The 15,121-nt window shown below is 38.7% G+C and overlaps 1 protein-coding gene across 1 annotated transcript in view; it reads left to right on the plus strand.

Annotated features, from left to right (window-relative positions):
• Window positions 1–15,121, plus strand: part of SYNE1 (spectrin repeat containing nuclear envelope protein 1) — a 464,259-nt gene that overhangs the window by 93,546 nt on the left and 355,592 nt on the right. Inside the window, exon 4 of the mRNA XM_049695244.1 lies at window positions 7,963–8,058. Coding sequence (XP_049551201.1) covers window positions 7,963–8,058 — 96 coding nt within the window. The remainder of the gene's footprint in view (window positions 1–7,962; window positions 8,059–15,121) is intronic.

Genomic DNA, 15,121 nt, shown 5'->3' on the forward strand with positions numbered 1-15,121 from the left:
AACCTGGGCTCAAACCTAGTCACTTAGTAGGGGTGTGATCTAGGCTAATGGTTTGACCTCTCTGAGATTCAGATTCCTTGCTTTTAAAGAGGGGGTGATACCCCCATATGTGGTGGTTATGAATGTTGAGTGAGGTGACATGTACAATCCCTTAGCATCGAGATGTTCAACAACGTCTCATTCATTCTTTGCTACCCTTTCCATTCTCCTTCTTTGCTTCTTCCTTTCATTTCTATTAAAACACCTATTAAATTATATATAATGTGTAAATATCTAAGCCACAAACATCTGGTACATGTTGGAGTTCATATATGTAGTCTATAATAGTGACTACTTTGTCATATTTACTTTATGCACCAACATTTTCATTTCTATGTAGTTTTTTCACTTATTTATTTTCTTCCAGTTTTATAGAGACAGTTGACATATAGCACTGTGTAAGTTTAAGGTGTACAGCATGATGATTTGACTTACACACATCATGATAAGTTTAGTGAACACAATAAGTTTAGTGAACATCCCTCATCTCCTATAGCTACAACCTTAGACAAATAGAAAAAAAAATTTTTTCCTTGTGAGAACTCTTCGGATTTACTCTCTGAACTTTCATATATAACAAACAGCAGTGTTACTGGTATTTATCGTGTGGTACATTAAATCCCTAGTACTTGTTTATCTTATAACTGGAAGTTTGTACTTTTTAACCAGCTTCATCCAATTCACCCCCCCCCCCCCACCTCTGCTGTGCAGGTTCCCTCCCTCTTCCAGGCCAGCAGCTCTTCCTAGACAGCTGGACCAGAGTAGGACCCTGCCTCCTGCTGAACTGCCACAACCTTGTCCCCTGCCCGATGGCCCTGCTGGCCCATCCACAGCCCTGCCTTTAGTTGTTCTTGACCTCAGATTCTGGAGACCCGCCACAGCTGTGGGCTGCCTGAACCCTCACGAGGAGCAACAACTGCTGCTGCTCCCAGGCTCCTCCAGGGCCAAGTCCCCTTGAGAAAACAAAAAAATCTGATCTCTTTTTCTCTGAGTTTGTTCATTTGTTTTTGAAGTATCATTGACCTACAGCATTGTTAGTTCCTGATATACAACATAGTGATTCCATATTTCTATACATTTCAAAATGATCACAACGATAAGTTTAGTTACTGTCACCATAAAAAGACATTACACAGTTACTATATTCCTCACACTGTACATTTCATACCTATGACTCATTTATTTTGTAACTGGAAGTTTGTAGCTCTTAATCACCCTCACCTGTTTTTCTCCTGCCAACAACCCCCTTGCCTCTGGCAACTACCTGTTTTTTTTCTATATCTAGGAGTCTGTTTCTGTTTTGTTACGTTTGTTCATTTGTTTTGTTCTTTTAGATTCCACTTATAAGTGAAATCATACTTTATCTGTCTTTCTCTGTCTGACTTATTTCACTCATCATAATACCCTCTAGGTCCACCCATCATGTTGTCCTAAATGGCAAGATTTCACTCTTTTTATGGCTGAGTAATATTCCATTGTATACCACATCTTCTTTATCCATTCATCTATTGCTGGGCACAAAATGTAACAATTCTAAAATCTGTATGGAAACACAAAAGACCCCAAATAGTCCTGAGAAAGAACAACAAAGCCGAAGGCATCATACTCCCTGATTTTAAACTATACTATGAAACTACAGTAATCAAAACAGCATGGTACTGGCAGAAAAACAGACAAATAGATTAATAGAAGAGAATAGAGAGCCCATAAATGAACCCACATGTATATGGGCAGTTAATCTATGATAAAGGAGGTGAGGATATACAATGTGGAAAAGTCAGCCACTTCAGTAAATGGTGTTGAGAAAACTGGATAAAAACATGCAAAAAAATCAAACTGGACTTCTTTCTCATATCATACACAGAAATAAATCCAAAATGGATTAAAGACTTAAATGTAAGACTTGAAACCATAAAACTTCTGGAAGAAAACGTAGGCAATACGCTCTTTGACATCAGTCTTGGTAATTTTTTTTTTTTTTTGGATATGTCTCCTCAAGCAAGGGAAACAAAAGCAAAAGTAAACAAATAGGACTACATCAAACTAAAAAGCTTTTGTACAGGAAGGAAACTAACAACACAATGAAAAGGCTGCCTACTGAATGGGAGAAGATATTTGCAAATCTGATAGTGGGTTAATGTCCAAATTATACAAAGAACTCATGCAACTCAATATCAAAAAAACAAACAAAATGCTATTGAAGAATGAGCAGAGGATCTGGATAGATATTTTCCCAGGAAAGACATACAGGTGGCCAACAGGCACATGAAAAGATGCTCAACATTGCTGATCATTGGGGAAATGCAAATCAAAACCACAATGAGATATCACCTCACACCTGTCAGAATGGCTATTATCATTTCTATATAGTTTTGAAATGTGAGAATTCCTTAAATTTTCATTTTGTGCCAAATAGTTATGCCTTTTTTCATCAAAATTATCCTCATAATCCTTTTGTCCTGAGTGTTGCAGTTGTTTGTAGGGCCATAAAATCAGCATGTTGTATAGCAAACATGGTCATCCTTATATGAATGAAAATATGAAAGTAGATGGTGGATAAAGATTAAACATGTATTAGTACTTATGAACTAGTAAAGTGACACAAGTTATTCACACACACACAATGTTAAAGAATGGATTATTTTTCCCCAATACAGGAAATGGTCAGTAAAAATTATGCCAAAAATATCTGTGCTTTCTTAGATTTCATAAAGTTCAAGGAGAAACATTTGATCCCATTTAAGTCCTAAGAGAAAGGGAATGAATCTCATTACGTGGCGCTAAAAGGGCTGCAAAAATAAAGGGGGAGGAGAAAAAAAACAGGAAACAAAACTCTATGAGATCTGTTGCACTCTTAAGTTAACTACCAAGGGCATTGCCAGGCATGTGCATTTTCCCTGCGTTTCTAGAGACTTTAGACCAGGCAGTACTCTGACAGCCAGAATTTAGGGCTTAAACCTAGTTTGAGGAGGGTTTCTAGAAGGGAGTAGCCACAGAAGCCAAGTACCTCTTTCTCTCTCCTTTTCTGCATCTTCCTCTCCCCTCACTCAGTCAGGACATTCCACTCTTTGAGCATCTCAGATTCAGCATGCATATCTGTAGAATATCTAAATGTGATTCACAGGGCCAAGAATTTAATTCTTCCAAATAGTGTGTAAAAGAAAGAGCTTATCATAATTTTATCTTAATAAAAAATAGATAGCTGAGGTCTTAAAAAGTGCCCAATAGATTTATTTCTGTCTAGTGCTTAAAACTGCAAATTCTCAAGCCGTCGGAACAAACCACATTATCTTTATTTTCCATTAACTCAGGCTCCAGTGAATTACCCTCATTTCTAACTCTTCCTTTTGGCCTCCAGCACCGTGACCTGAATCCTGCGAAGTAATCAGATTGATGTTGTGAATATATATATATATGACGAGAGAGGCATTTTAGATGAAAGGTTTTGTATTAAAACATTGTTTCAAAAAATAAATGTGATGCTGTCACGATAGTAAAGGCGCTCTCTAGTTGATCATTTGCTATATGTAAACAGTACTTTATACAAAATGGGAAAGCAAAACTTGTCCAATAATTACTAGGACTTTTCTTATTCTGGTGTAATTTTTTTTTTTTTTTTTTTTGCGGTACGCGGGCCTCTCACCGTTGTGGCCTCTCCCGCTGCGGAGCACAGGCTCCGGACGTGCAGGCTCAGCGGTCATGGCTCACGGGCCCAGCCGCTCCGTGGCACGCGGGATCCTCCCGGACTGGGGCACGAACCGCGTCCCCAGCATCGGCAGGCGGACTCCCAACCACTGTGCCACCAGGGAAGACCTGGTGTAATTTTTGATAAAGTGTTTTGATAAATAAAGTGGTTTACACAATATTTACATTATGTACAATTGGATAGAACTTGTAGAAAAATAAAGATCATTCTCTAGTATTCACTTTTAATTAATTAATTAATTTTTATTTATTTTCAGCTGCACTGAGTCTTTGTTGCTGCCTGCGGGCTTTCTCTAGTTGCGGCGAGCAGGGGCTACTCTTTGTTGCCATGCGCAGGCCTCTCATTGCAGTGGCTTCTCTTGTTGCGGAGCACGGGCTCTAGGCGCGTGGGCTTCAGTAGTTGTGGCATGCGGGCTCAGTAGTTGTGGTGCACGGGCTTAGTTGCTCCGTGGCATGTGGGATCTTCCCGGACCAGGGCTCAAACCCGTGTACTCTGCATTGACAGGAAGATTCTTAACAACTGAGCCACCAGGGAAGCCTTAGTATTCACTTTTGCTAGCTCTTTGCAGGAAAGGTGGCCAGAGGCTTATTTTCTTCCTCTCTTACTGGTTGAGGTAGTAAGTCGAGAATTTATTACATGCTAGGTTCTATAATTCAGAGTGTTGAAGATACAATAGCTGCATATTATTAATTACATAAACATTTTTATTTTAGAGAAAAATATTTTCTCCAATTTCTATTTAGTCTGCTAATAGCCATCAGACTACATCTCTTTACTTTGTGTAGGAAGATACTGGCGAAAAATTTTTCAGAAGCAACTCATATTTCCTATAAAAAGAAATTTTTGCCTCGTGTCCTTATTTGTGTACATCTCTCCAAGATTCCAAAAGGTATTTGCAAATAAGCATCACATATCTGTTGAGATATCTACATGTTTACTACCAACTAGTGCTAAGCACTGTGCCTAGTATTATGTATTTAAATATATATTCAACTTCCTTGTCCTCCAGAAGTCCCATGATCTGAATTCCTGGGCATACAACTTTATAAATAACTATAATGCAATGCGGTCATTATAATCAGAACAAATGCACTTAAGACAAAATAAGTAATTTAATTCTAGTTGGAAAACTGGAAAAGATTACATAAGAGCTCAGTCATAAAAACTGACCAGGAATTTGCTAAATGGGAAAAGAGGAAAGTGAGACTATTCTAGGCATCTCTGTTCTTGAAATAAAAACTACCTATTCTTTTTTTCCCATACACAGACTAGGAACTCATTCCTTCAACAAGTTTTTAATGAGTTCCTACTGTGAACAAGACATTCAGAAGCAAGATGCTTCTATGTGTTGTGCTGTAGTCTGTGATTGCCTAGAATCTGGAGAACATTTTTCTTTACCCATCATATATATGTACTACATTTTAAGAACCATTAATACGGGCATAGGGACTGCAAAGGTAATTTTTTTTTTTTTTTTTTTTTACAAAACTTCATTCATTCATTCATTCAGTCAGTGAATTTGAGTGCCTGCCATGTGCTCAACAATGTTTAGGAAAGAACACTTACCTGCAAGGAAGGATTCAAGAGTCACATCTAGGGCTTCCCTGGTGGCACAGTGGTTGAGAGTCTGCCTGCCGATGCAGGGGACACGGGTTCGTGCCCCGGTCCGGGAAGATCCCACATGCCGCAGAACGGCTAGGCCCGTGAGCCATGGCTGCTGAGCCTGTGCTCCACAATGGGAGAGGCCACAACAGTGAGAGGCCCACATACCGCAAAAAAAAAAAAAAAAAAGAGAGTCACATCTATCCAGACAAAATTTTGTAAAGAATGGTGGAGTCAGGATTGAGTTTGGTGAATGGCTACAGTTAGGAAGAAAGGAGAGAGAGAGAAGGAGAAGAAATCTGTGAACCAGGCAGACTGATCGAAGAAGTTTGGGGAGGAACAGCTCAAGGAGAAGTTGGTAGCAACAATATCCAGTGCAGAGGGACTGATGGGCTACTGACTTGTTCAGCGGTTAGAGCTGACCTAGAGGCCACTTCTAGGAGTGGCTAGAGGGGCAGAGAGCACGTGGACCACAAGCAGGAATGCAAGAGGACACACATGAGGGGCAGAACGGGGTCGAGAGAGAATGTTCTGCAAAGTGGTAGAGACCTGTGTACGTTTAAAGTCAGAATGGATGGATGGATGCAATCTATCGTTTTTTTTTTTTTTTTTGGTGTCCAATTTCTTGGACTCTTTATTATTTCATGAAAATTCCCTGCTTTGTTTAAGTTTTAAAATATATTTTCAGGTTAACACAATACATGAAAAATTTCATTTGTATTTGTTCACAGAATACATCACATATTTATTAACTTTTCCCCTCATTATTCCACTGTATTTGTATTATTAGGATACAAATGGACATTTTGAAAGTGAAATAGATCATATTTTTAATGATTATATACAGTTAATACAATAATTTTGATTCTTATCACATCAAATATTTTGCATTGTAAAGGCTCATTTTATTCTGAATAATTTTATTTATATGCTTAGAATATAAAGTCACTATTACGTTCTTGCTGTATAAATAGTAAGCAGTGTGAATAGTGGAATTTAAAAGAGAAAGCTTGAAAATGAAAACTATTATTTTTGAACATGTATTTTGCAGCATGAGAACAAAATGTATTCAGCTGTTCGTTTTATAAAGAGAAAAAAAATGCATTCACAATTAGAATTGTACCATTCAGAGACAATACTTCATGCAGTCATAAGAGAATATAAATGTGCCATATCAGTGGGTAGACAAAGTCCCATTTCAGTAAAACATTTGGTGATTAAATATCTCTACAAAGAACTAACTTTCTCTTTCTTTCTTTCTTTCTTTCTTTCTTTCCTTCCTTCTTTCTTTCTTTCCTTCCTTCCTTCCTTCTTTCTTTCGTTCTTCCTTCCTTCCTTCTCTTTCTTTCTTTCTTTCGTTCTCTCTTTCTTTCTTTCTTCCTTCCCTCCCTCCCTCCCTCCCTTCCTCCCTTCCTTCCTTCCTTTTTCTTTCTTGATAGAAAGAAAGACAATTGAAATTCAAGTAGACAGCATTAGGCCTTTGACATGTTCAGTGAGAATTAGAAAACTACAGAGCTTGATCCAGGTTATAAATTTTTTTTTTTTTTTTTTTTGCCGTACGCGGGCCTCCCACTGTTGTGGCCTCTCCTGTTGTGGAGCACAGGCTCCGGACGCGCAGGCCCAGCGGCCATGGCTCACGGGCCCAGCCGCTCCGCGGCATGTGGGATCTTCCCGGACCGGGGCACGAACCCGTGTCCCCTGCATCGGCAGGCGGACTCTCAACCAGTGCGCCACCAGGGAAGCCCTATAAATTTTTTAAAATTCATATTCTGTGAGAAATCTGAGGGCACCTAATTACTGTTGACCATCAACTTTGACATCATCGCTTTTTTACTTTCTTCTGAGGCAAGAGATACACCTAATTTCAAGATTTCATGAACTCTAGTATACTAAGTATTTTCATAATCTTCATAAAAAAACAAAAGACCCTCCATGAGTTGAAAATGGGCTTTGACTGTTTCTCCAGTAGTGGTGATGGATTTGCCTTGATCAGTCTGTACTCTTGTGCTTTTGATCCTTTGGGTTCAGTGCCACGCTGTGAGAGAGGTTTGCTGGATTTGCCAGCCTGTGCAACAGAACGGACGTGGCCAGCTAACCCACAGGAGGTTCAACCTGTCCCTCTGGCTGTTCTAACAATGGTCCCACAGCAGGTCACTGAGTTAACGAGAGAATGTTCAAGGAAATTTGGCACCTGCCTCAGCCCAGTAATGTGCTCACTCAGGGTGAAGGTACGGAGGTTGGTCCAGTTTATCTGGGGTACCACCTGTTCCCTGTTTACGTCCGTCCTGCTTTAACCTCTCTCTTATCTTTTATGTTTATAGTATCCTCTTTTCCTTCCCTTATCCCACACCATCCCACTCTTGTCAAAACTCCCTTTCTAGAAAGACACTGGTGTGTATGTGAAAGCCCAGGCATGAGGTTCTTGAATGTGAAGTTTACCTCCAAAGGGTCGTTTTTCTCTTTGCAACCATCAAAAGGTAATTGCCAACCATATCCCAAATAAAGCATTTTGGCATTTAGACATTTTTCTTCAAATTTTGCCACAGTGAGTAACAAATGTCTGACAGAGAGTAAGAGAAGTATTTTTTGCATTTATTTATTTTTTTATTTTATAGCGGAAACCCCCAATGGTGGTAGATGATCTTTTTGAAGACATGAAAGATGGTGTGAAGCTGCTCGCTCTGCTGGAGGTCCTGTCTGGGCAGAAACTGGTAAGGATGTTTTCTGTGACCAGACTTGTCAAACTGTTCCCATTTGGAATTTGGGGGCTATGGAGTTGGGAGTATAAGGGGTGCTACCCACGTGAGGGAAATTTTTTTCTCTTTTGCGGTTGGTAATACACAGGAAGCACTAGTCTATCGGTCACTTCTGGGAACAAGGAATAAATTTCCTTTCTCATTCCTGCACACCTATAGTAGATTTAAAACATTATGTATAGTGGTAGTAATCCTAGAAGTAAGAGTAAAGAACTTCATCGATAATCAGTCCTGGTTAACTACTGCATCTGTACGGCATCCAGGAAGATTTGTTGGAAATTAACATCTAATGCACTTTAAGTGCTTACTTTCCATTTGGAAAGGATTGTTGGTCCATATCTGTGTATTTAGATAGTTGTTGAAAATTAAGCCTTGAAATCAGCGTGGCATTTTTCATCCGCTTATGGACATTCTCTGTCATCAGTCGTTTGTAATAGGAACAGCATGTTCAGAATCATTTGTTGTTAAGCTCAATGGAACCAGCAGAGTGAAAAACAAATTGACAGTGACCTATAAAATCTATTTTTCTACATTACTCGAATAATAAAATATTTATTTCTTTCTGGCTTATGGTTTTTCATTTCAGAGTAGTAGAGAAGTAAGTAGTTTGCAAACATAGATTATTTATGTGATGTTTACCATAATTTTTAAAAGGCTCTCAGGAAATAATCTTCAGAATGTTGTGTAATACACTAGACATGGGGTCCAAAATTGGGGGCACTTATTTTTTCTTAATCTGTTGCATCATGACAAAGAGCTACACAGTCATTATTACTTGGATAATTGATTTTTGTTTGTTTGTTTGTTTGTTTTATGGTACGCGGGCCTCTCACTGTTGTGGCCTCTCCCGTTGTGGAGCACAGGCTCCGGACGCGCAGGCCCAGCGGCCATGGCTCACGGGCCCAGCCGCTCCGCAGCATGTGGGATCCTCCCGGACCGGGGCACGAACCCGCGTCCCCTGCATCGGCAGGCAGACTCTCAACCACTGCGCCACCAGGGAAGCCCTAATTGATTTTTTAAAAAGTGTTTTTGCCTGATCATAAATTTCCAGTTCATTTCCTGTGGGGAGCCGTCACCATAGCTTTTGTAACAGAGTTGTTTCTGGGAAGATACAAACTGATAATAATAATTCTGTGTAAGTCATTATCTACTTGAATTCATAGTATAGCGGATGCTTTTGGTGCCCCCAGCGCCATCTCAGATCACCTCTGATTCCAGTAGCCGCAGGAGTGGACGTGATCCACACCCTCCATCAGCATTTCAACTCAAGCACTGGCAGCCCGTCTCTGGGTTTCTGCCCTCAGGGCTTTTGTCAAAGCTGCAAGTTGCGGCAAGGCAGCCCTGAAGTGTGGGAGAGTTAATGGTCCCAAATGGGATGGGAGTCTGAATAAAAATTCCAGCCTGGCTTTTGTAGGAGGGATGATTCCAAGGTTTATTTCACACATGAGGTAGAGTGCCCCATTGGATCGCCAGCAGAACTGAGCCGTGGTTGCCCATTGTGGAGACCCTTAATAGCACATCGTACTATTATTGATTATTATTTATTGATTTTTCCTCCTTCCCTGTCTCACTCTCCATGCATCCTCACTCCTGCTACCTGGGATCACCTCCTCGGTCACCTGCATGTACCCCTGTTCTTATCTCAGGCTCCACATTGGGAGAAATCAAAGAAGACACATATGAAAAGCCAGTTTGGAATAAACAGATATATGCATGAGCTAAATAAACTGGATTAACATTAGGATGTGGGAGTCATTGACCTGAAATATATACTCCCTTGGTGGCCTGTTGTAACTGGCTATCTTCATATACCCTCCTGAATTAAGCTATTTACTTGAATTGAAGGAACCTTCATTACAATTCAAATGGGTATTTAAGAAGCCTGTCATTCTAAGTGTCATTATGATTCTGCCATTGTACTCGGCCAACGGTATACAGAAACCTCAATGGGCATTACCTGCCAAGTTAAGTGATTCTAGAAAGAGCGTATATTTTGATACAAGAATCCTACTTCTGTTTAAGTGCCCTACTCATTTAGATGTGTTTACAATGATAGGATCTGGAAGCTAGAAGCAATTTCAGAAAGAATCTCAATATTCTCATTTAAGAGGTAGAAAAACTGAGACACAGAAGGACAGTTTCTGATTTAACCTTTATTATTTATTTTAATGAGCCCTTCAAGATTCTGAATTATATAAAATGAAATTACTCTGAAATTATAAATAAACCATCGCAATGGTTATTTAAATTTTGTACATGTAGACATTTTGGTTCAGGACCACATTAAGATGAAAAGCATCACTTAAAGGACTGAGTATCCTAGGCATTCTTGTAGAGCTTTCAAAGAGAGAATGTGAACAAAAGCATTTCCCTCAGGAACATTAGCAATGTTTGGGAAATCTCATACGTACAACTCTATTTAAGAGCAGTATACTTTAACATCATGATTCACATAGCCCAGGACTGACTTTGACCATGATCATCTGGGAAATTCAGCCAAATACCTTAGTATTCCCTTTACCACCAGCATCTCAAGGTAAGGGAGGACTCTCAGTATCTTAGTTTCTCTTAATAACCTACTGTGACTCTCTTGTCTATTATTTTATTTCAGATGCTAGGGAGTTGTAAGCTTTTATGATTATTATTGGATTTCTCTGTGCCCTTTGATTATTATTTGTAGAACATTTACTCTTTGAATGGATCGGTGATTATATATCTTTAATCACACATAAAGATAGGAACACTAAATTTAATTTTATACTTAGGATTTTTTTTAAGAATGTGAAGAATTCCATAGAAAAATTAAAAATAATCGAAGCAATGTGAATAGAGCTTAAGGACTGCAGAGAAATTCATTTCTTATCTATTTTGTTAACTTCTGTATAGTATTATTAAAGACTCCTTAACACTCTGCGTTCAAGAGGAGCCTAAAAGGGCTTCCCTGGTGGCGCAGTGGTTGAGAGTCCGCCTGCTGATGCTGGGGACACGGGTTCGTGCCCCGGTCTGGGAAGATCCCACATGCTGCGGAGCGGCTGGGTCCGTGAGCCATGGCCACTGAGCCTGCGCGTCCGGAGCCTGTGCTCTGCAACGGGAGAGGCCACAACAGTGAGAGGCCTGCGTACCGCAAAAAAAAAAAAAAAGAGGAGCCTAAAAATCCACTTAAAAGTACACATGGGCATTCTTAGGAAATTGAAGGCCCTTGCATGTTCACCAGGTGACTTTGTAAACATCAATCATATATTGAGAGTAGAACTCAAGTCTGCCGCTGGGTTTGGCATTATCTTTTGACTGTTCAGCTAACATATCTGGAGTCTCTATTATGGAAAAGGCACTGCCTTTGCCCTCTAAGGAGAACAAAGGTGAATGAAGTATGGTTGGTGCCCTCAAAGAGCTTGTAGCCTGGTAGGGAGGATCACTGTATTAACTAGGGTAGGTCAGTTGTGTTAAAATAGATGCAAATATGGGGTAGAACTACACAATAGATGTTTATACCTTGCTCTTTTAGCCAGGATACAGCCAAAGAAGAAAAGCAGAGAAAAGGTATTTGCTTTACTAGATATCAGGTCTTACAGTGAAGCTTTATCACATAAGATAGTGTGGTGTTAATGCAGGGCTGGGCATATTGACTAATGCAATAGAGTTGAGAAACAGACCAAGGCATGAATGGAAATTTAGTTTATGTCAGAGGTGGATGTCAGATCTGGAAGGAAAGATGGTTCAATAAATGGAAGAGCAAGAAAAAGGTATAGTTGGATCCTTATCTCTTGGCCTCTATAGAAATCAAATATACATGGATAAAGGCCCTAATGGCAAAAATACTTTAAACTCTTAGAAAATATAGGTGAATATCTCTGAGACATCAGGACAGGGAAAAAAATAAGGCAAAAAATATTAACTATAAAAGATTGTTACCTTTGACTATTTTAAAATTCAAAACAGTTTTTAATCAAAAAACTTTAAAGAAAGTGACAAAAAAGTTAAAAATTGGTCAAAGATATTCACAATACAGGTTAAAAAAGGATTAAGAAAGGATTATATCAAGAATATATGAGGTACATCTTCAAAACGATGAGTACAAACAACCCAAGAAAACTGGACAGCTACATGTAAAAGAATGAAATTAGAACACTCCCTAACACCATACACAAAAATAAGCTCAAAATAGATTAAAGACCTAAACGTAAGGCCGGACACTATATAACTCTTAGAGGAAAACATAAGCACAACACTCTTTGACATAAATCTCAGCAAGATCTTTTTTGACCCACCTCCTAGAGTAATGGAAATAAAAACAAAAATAAACAAATGGAGGAACCTCCCCATACTGTTCTCCATTTACATTCCCACCAACAGTGCAAGAGGGCTCCCTTTTCTCCACATCCTCTCCAGCATTTACTGTTTGCAGATTTTTTGATGATGGCCATTCTGACCAGTACGAGGTGATATGTCACTGTAGTTTTGATTTGCATTTCTCTAATGATTAGTAATGTTGAGCATCTTTTCAGGTGTTTGTTGGCAATCTGTATACCTTCTTTGGAGAAAAGTCTATTTAGGTCTTCTGCCCATTTTTGGATTGAGTTGTTTGTTTTTTTGATATTGAGCTGCATGAGCTGCTTGTATATTTTGGAGATTAATCCTTTGTCAGTTGCTTCATTTGCAAATATTTTCTCCCATTCTGAGGGTTGTCTTTTCATCTTGTTTATGGTTTCCTTTGCTGTGCAGAAACCCTGAGAAAACCATAATTCAAAAAGAGTCATGTACCACAATGTTCATTGCAGCACTATTTAATAGCCAGGACATGGAAGCAACCTAAGTGTCCATCGACAGATGAATGGATAAAGAAGATGTGGCACATATATACAATGGAATACTACTCAGCCATAAAAAGAAACAAAATTGAGTTATTTGTAGTGAGGTGGATGGACCTAGAGTCTGTCATACAGAGTGAAGTAAGTCAGAAAGAGAAAAACACTGTACGCTAACACATATATATGGAATCTAAAAAAAAAAGAAAGGTTCTGAAGAACCTAGGGGTAGGACAAGAATAAAGATGCAGACTTAGAGAATGGACTTGAGGACATGGGGAGGGTGAAGGGTAAGCTGAGACGAAGTGAGAGAGTGGCATTGACATATATACACTGCCAAATATAAAATAGATAGCTAGTGGGAAGCAGCCGCATAGCACAGGGAGATCAGCTCAGTGCTTTGTGACCACCTAGAGGGGTGGGACAGGGAGGGAGGGAGAGAGGGAGACGCAAGAGGGAGGGGATATGAGGATATATGTATACGTATAGCTGATTCACATTGTTATACAGCAGCAACTAACATAACAATGTAAAGCAATTATACTCCAATAAAGATGTTTAAAAATAAATAAGTAAACAAATGGAACCTAATGAAACTTAAAAGCTTTTGCACATATTGCATAATATCACTTATATGTGGAATCTAGAAAAATGGTACAGATGAACTTATTTGCAAAGCAGAAATAGAGACACAGATGTAGAGAACAAGCATATGGATACCAAGGCATGGCCGGTGGTGGGATGAATTGGGAGATTGGGATTGACATATATACACTACTATGTATAAAACAGATAACTAATGAGAACCTACTGTATAGCACAGGGAACTCTACTCAGTGCTCTGTGGTGACCTAAATGGGAAGGAAATCCAAAAAAGAGGGGATATATGTATACGTAGAGCTGATTCACTTTGCTGTACAGCAGAAACAAACACAACATTGTAGAGCAACTATACTCCAACAAAAATTAAAGAAAAAGAAACAGACTTGCCAAAGAACAGAGGATGAGATGTTCACACCATTGTTGAGCAGGGCAGTGCAAATGAAGACCACCATGAAAGACCATGTTACATACATTCAACTGAAAATAATTTTTTAAAGATAACTATCAAAATCAAGTGTTGGACAAAATGTGTATCCACAGGATTATTCTTGTATTGCTGATAAGAGTGAGTAGTACAAACACTTTGGAAAAGTTAGATTAGAAGTTCAAAAGTCACATTCCCCCTGACTCAGCAATTCCACTGTTAGGTATACATCCTATCAGCACAGGTCACATAGGAATAACCTGGAAATAATTCAGATTCACATCAGAAGGAGAGTAAATAAATGGCACAGTATATGGCTGTCAAAATGAATGAAATACAGTGACAGGAAACAATATGGATGAATGTTAGCAATCTTATTATGTGGAAAAGTAAGTATCAAAAGATTAATACAGTGATATTCTTTATATAAGAGCTAAGAACTGAAATAAATATTCTTTTTAAGAATGCAATAAATGAAATGAATGTGTGTAAAAGGGAAAACATTGGACTGGGTTTATTGTGATGGTTGCCATGGTGTAGGACTTCAGGGGGATGGAATGAACGGTAATATTGAGGGATGTGGCTTTTGTGCTTAATTTCTGGGTCCTGGCTTTGTTTTAGTTGCAGGTTCCTAGGTGCTTTTTCCATTATAAAAGATAATTAATAGAATAACTAAATAAGAGGGCCATGCAAGAAAAGGATAAACATTTTAAAAGTATATTTTCTATTTAAATATTTGTTTAAAATTATGTCATAAAAAATTACCTGTTACACTTTTAACTGGAAATGAAAAGATACTTAGTTTTGAGCTCTAATGGGAGATTGTTTAGAGTTCAGTGCCACAGAGAAGAGACCAGTCTATCAGCTCTGCAATCATGGACCTGTTATCCTCTTAGGTCTCGTAAATGTAATGCTATCTACTTCACTGAAATTATTTTGAGTTTTAAAATGAACAGTGTAGCACTTACTATTTTATTCTATTTATTAAATTATTTATTAATTTATTATATTTTGCTGAATCAAACACAAGTAACTTAGTATCCTTGTACCAGAACATACTGTTTTGCGAAGAACATTTTCATTCTTGCACTCCTCCTTTTTAACCTTGGCTCATATGCGCCATGCTTTTTGGTCCTTCAAACTGAGAAACGCCACTAATACTGTCAGCAACTTTCATGTTAGTATG

This window comes from Orcinus orca, chromosome 12 (assembly GCF_937001465.1).
Source record: "Orcinus orca chromosome 12, mOrcOrc1.1, whole genome shotgun sequence".
NCBI classification, from domain to species: domain Eukaryota; kingdom Metazoa; phylum Chordata; class Mammalia; order Artiodactyla; family Delphinidae; genus Orcinus; species Orcinus orca.